The sequence below is a fragment of the Nematostella vectensis genome, chromosome 7 (genome assembly GCF_932526225.1).
Source record: "Nematostella vectensis chromosome 7, jaNemVect1.1, whole genome shotgun sequence".
Classification (NCBI taxonomy): domain Eukaryota; kingdom Metazoa; phylum Cnidaria; class Anthozoa; order Actiniaria; family Edwardsiidae; genus Nematostella; species Nematostella vectensis.
In genome coordinates this window covers 15,672,555-15,676,993 of record NC_064040.1, presented here as the reverse complement: position 1 = coordinate 15,676,993, position 4,439 = coordinate 15,672,555, and the positions used below count along the sequence as shown (strand labels likewise).

General features: G+C 43.0%; 1 protein-coding gene across 2 annotated transcripts in view; it reads right to left on the bottom strand.

The window, feature by feature from the left end:
- Positions 1-3,422, bottom strand: part of LOC5500783 — a 15,965-nt gene extending 12,543 nt beyond the window's left edge. The window contains exons 1-3 of one of the 2 annotated variants that reach the window (XM_048729792.1): positions 2,510-3,422; positions 896-1,248; positions 1-12 (exon numbers count right to left, since the gene is read on the bottom strand). The exon at positions 1-12 is cut by the window's left edge and continues 156 nt beyond it. In XM_048729792.1, the coding sequence (XP_048585749.1) occupies positions 1-12; positions 896-1,248; positions 2,510-2,573 (429 nt within the window). In that variant the 5' untranslated portion in view covers positions 2,574-3,422. The remainder of the gene's footprint in view (positions 13-895; positions 1,249-2,509) is intronic. The other variant, XM_048729791.1, reaches the window with a different exon arrangement.
- Positions 3,423-4,439: the final 1,017 nt, after the last annotated feature.

Genomic DNA, 4,439 nt, shown 5'->3' with positions numbered 1-4,439 from the left:
GTGACGAAACGGCTATAGCAATGAAGGCAGATATATGTGTCACATTACACTTGCAATGATAAACCTGTCACGCAGATAAAAAGAGCTCTAGAAAGCATCGAGATTCCATATAACGGCATTTAAAAAAGGTTCGGGTTTGATTCGGGATCCGGTGGGAAACAAACAGTGTGTTCCAAATCAAGCTTATCTTGAAAAAGTTCTTTATGGAATGGTAGATACTTCTCACAACAAATCTCTCGCCAATTTTGCAATTGTTATAGCAAAATACTATATATATGTTTCCTATCTGACACGTGTTTAAACTTCGACATGTTTCTAGAGAGCTTCACGAAAAAGCTGAAATAGAAAAGCATATTAGAAAAATCAAGACTTATTAAGGCATGGCTAAACGGGTTTAAATTAGACTATTTTAGAATATTTAAAAAAAAGGTTTTAAAAATCATTCCGGTAAAAACAAACAAAAAAAATAAATGAAAACAAGGCACAGACATAAATCATATCAGAGGCTGCTTTATCATATTTTTTTTATATTCTTATATCTTTCAATATCAAAAAAAACTACGCAAAGAAAAAAAAAAGAAAAAAGAAAAGAAAAATACAAGAAAAAACAAAAGAAAAAAATCATACAAAAATAATAAGAAAAAAGGAAAAATGAGGGAAAAAGAGATACAAATCGCCTGGGTGCTAGGGTAAAAAAAGATCAATCTTGTTAGTCATTGTCGTTAGTAGTCTAACTGTGGTATAACATTTCTGTAATATTCTTGTACTAATTGTAATAACCATGTTGAAATTATAATAATTATTATAATAATAATTGTTACAAAGACAAAAAAACACAACACAGCCATTGCATAGACATTTCACACCAATAGAATCGTGTCACACATGAACTCACCTTTGGAAGCGTGACCGTGACGCACTGGATTCCAGTTGTCCACGTGCTCAGCACAACACTCCCCTGTTGCATTGTGGGACTGGATCCTTGTATAGCGAGCCAATCAATAGTAGCGTTACCACGTGACCCTTCCCCGGTCTCTAGCATACACGCTTTGAAGCTTCTTGCTGTTGGTTTCTCAACCCACGGGAACGTGACGTCATGAACACGTGACGTGTTGCTGTCACCATGATTGACGGACAAGAAGATGCGAACTTGATTCGAGCCCGTGAAGGCTGTTGGGAAGTAGATAGTCTGACAGTAGACTCCCTCTGGTTTGGATGTTGTGATTCGAAGCTTGCCATGCTGCACACCTGATGGGTTTAATGATGTAACAACGTGACTTTACTAGCGAAAAAAATGTAGTGATCTTGAATAACTTTGAAAGAGAAAAGATATAATATGGCATCAACATAAATTGTTACTTGAAGTCTGAGAGGTAGATATTAGTTATCGCGCACAGAAAGTGCTTATTTATAAAGCTCATGACTGACGTTGAAATCAAGGGGTCATTGACAGTACGATGATCCCGGGGTTGTTTACTGTTGATGTTTTAGTCTGAGAGCAAAGGATCTCTTGACCTAGCCATTACTTCAGCACACAGGAAGTCGTAACTAAAATACTTGAAATAACTTCCAGGTACTCAGATACGAAAACTTCCGAAAATGCAAGGAATGAATATGCATTTCTTTAAAGCTCATACAAAATAGCATCTAATAGCGCCATCACCATAACTATTGGAATTTTTCAACGAAATAAGTCCTTGAACAAAATGAAACGAAATCTTCAATTTCTAAAAGTTTGGAAAAGTTTTGGAATAAAGGTATTCCTAGACATTACTAGGATAGGGTCTGGATGGGGGGGTCTGCATGTTGGTAGACAAGATTTCCATAATTTGTCGGTGATCGGTTTAGAATTATCGGTCGGTTGTCGGTGAATCTAAGCAAGTATTCGCTTTTGTATCAGATTTCATGTATAAACAAGATTAAACATTATTTATGATTGGTTAGTAATGAATAATTTATTGATAATGAATTAATTGTAGAATAATAATTGACTTAAAAGTTGATGCAATAGGAAATACATTGTGCAGATTCTGAAATGGCCGAGATTAAGTAGATTGACGATGGAAGTAAAGAGTAAAAATACCGGAAATAATAAAATGTCGGTAGTCGGCAAACATTTTTTGTCGCTAGTCACTAGTTTTTTTCATGTTTTGTCGATAGTCAGTTGTACTTTTTAAGCCGTTTGTCGCTAGTCGGTACCCAAAAGCCAGACAGGCTAGGAAAATAGGGATCTCTGAGATAAGATGCAGTAACTAAAACATAACGGTGCGGAAATTTGTTCAAAATCCAATGAAAGCATGGCTATCTTTGTATTACGGGTAATTTGACAAAGCGCAATCTTTCGAAATACTTTTTCTTTAGTTTTCTCCAGTGCAGTAACGCTGCAAGCGAGACTTGGTGGCTATTTGTCTAAAAATCTCCAAATTGATTATGTACATCAACTGGACAAAAAAAATTATGCTTTTAAATCATCCCCTTCGCATTGAGATCCGCTCTTAGTTTGACTTACTTGCAGCGTGTGACAGAGCAACAAGCGACAAAAGGACGCACGCAACGAAGCGAAATGACGCCATCTCCACGGCACTCTGCTTCGCGGGAATGCGCTCGGTGCTTTCTTCAGGGCGTTTCTGGGGATCCAGAGGTTGTATCTGGGGCTTTTAAAGCTACCGTAAAACAGTATCCGTTGACAGACAAGTGCCTACTCTCAGGGGGAGGGTTGGTTGCAAAAATATGGTTTAAAATGGAACTTATATAAAAAAATAAGATAGGACAGGTCAAGTAGGAAGATATGATATACCTTTTAATTTAATGGTGTAGTTTTTCTTCCCTTCCCCTGGTGAAAGCATTTTTGGCCCTTTAATTTTCCTGATCAGCTCTCATTACCATTTAGATAACAATTAGATTAATTCTGTGATAAGAAGTTATACTATGATCCTCACATATTGAGGGGAATCATATTTCAGAAAGCCGCCATTTTGATATTGCGATTGGAAGAGTTATGCAGTGTTCCCGAATGAGCTGCGTGGTGAACCCAGTCGTCCTCATCATTCACCTCACTGAAGGTTGTAAAAATGTTCCAAGAAGGGGAAGCGTAGTGTTTGATTTCTTACTATGTTCAGCGCTCATACGATCTAGATCATTGAATTTCAGTTATAGAAGGAAAACAAGACTGCTGTCTGCCTTGTCTGAAAAACATGCCAGTTATAGGCGATAGTAAGCTGTTTAATTGCTCTTGTCGTGCTAAGTTCAATGTTGTTTTTGGCGGTTTGTTTTTCGATAATGCCCCGTGATTGGCACATAGCTTGCAGGGTCTATGACCCAGAAAGATATACAAATGTAGCTCTTCTGTGCTATGTTCATGAAGGAATGAACACACGGTGGATCGAAACACCACTTGTCGATTCCACCATCCAAACTCAAGGGCGGAGTAGGAGCCGACCTAAGCGTGTGTTGTGGGGAGGGGGGTGGGGGGGCTGGCCTAAGCATGTGTTGTGGGGAGGGGGGGTGGGGGGGCTGGCCTAAGCGTGTGTTGTGGGGGGGGGGGTGGGGGGGCTGGCCTAAGCATGTGTTGTGGGGGGCTGGCCTAAGCGTGTATGTGATGTGGGGAGGGGGGTGGGGGGGCTGGCCTAAGCATGTGTTGTGGGGGGCTGGCCTAAGCGTGTATGTGTTGTGGGGAGGGGGGTGGGGGGGGCTGGCCTAAGCATGTGTTGTGGGGAGGGGGGTGGGGGGGCTGGCCTAAGCGTGTGTTGTGGGGGGGGGGGGGGGGGGGGGGGGGGCTGGCCTAAGCGTGTGTTGTGGGGAGGGGGGTGGGGGGGCTGGCCTAAGCGTGTGTTGTGGGGAGGGGGGTGGGGGGGCTGGCCTAAGCGTGTTTTGTGGGGGGGGGAACCTAAGCGTGTATGTGTTGTGGGGAGGGGGGTGGGGGGGGCTGGCCTAAGCGTGTGTTGTGGGGGGGGGGCTAAGCGTGTATGTGATGTGGGGAGGGGGGGGGGGCTGGCCTAAGCATGTGTTGTGGGGGGCTGGCCTAAGCGTGTATGTGATGTGGGGAGGGGGGTGGGGGGGGGGGCTGGCCTAAGCATGTGTTGTGGGGGGCTGGCCTAAGCGTGTATGTGATGTGGGGAGGGGGGTGGGGGGGGCTGGCCTAAGCATGTGTTGTGGGGGGCTGGCCTAAGCGTGTATGTGATGTGGGGAGGGGGGTGGGGGGGCTGGCCTAAGCATGTGTTGTGGGGGGGGGGGGCTAAGTGTGTATGTGATGTGGGGAGGGGGGGGGGACTGGCCTAAGCGTGTAGACATAGACATAGACATGTTTTATTTGGAAAACGTGTGCATATTATTACTGTAAATTGTTTTGTAATCAAAATAATATAATAGTAAAGAAGAGAAATGATAAAAAGATGACGTCACCGTACTGGTTCAATTTAAACGATTTTCTCTTTCATTCT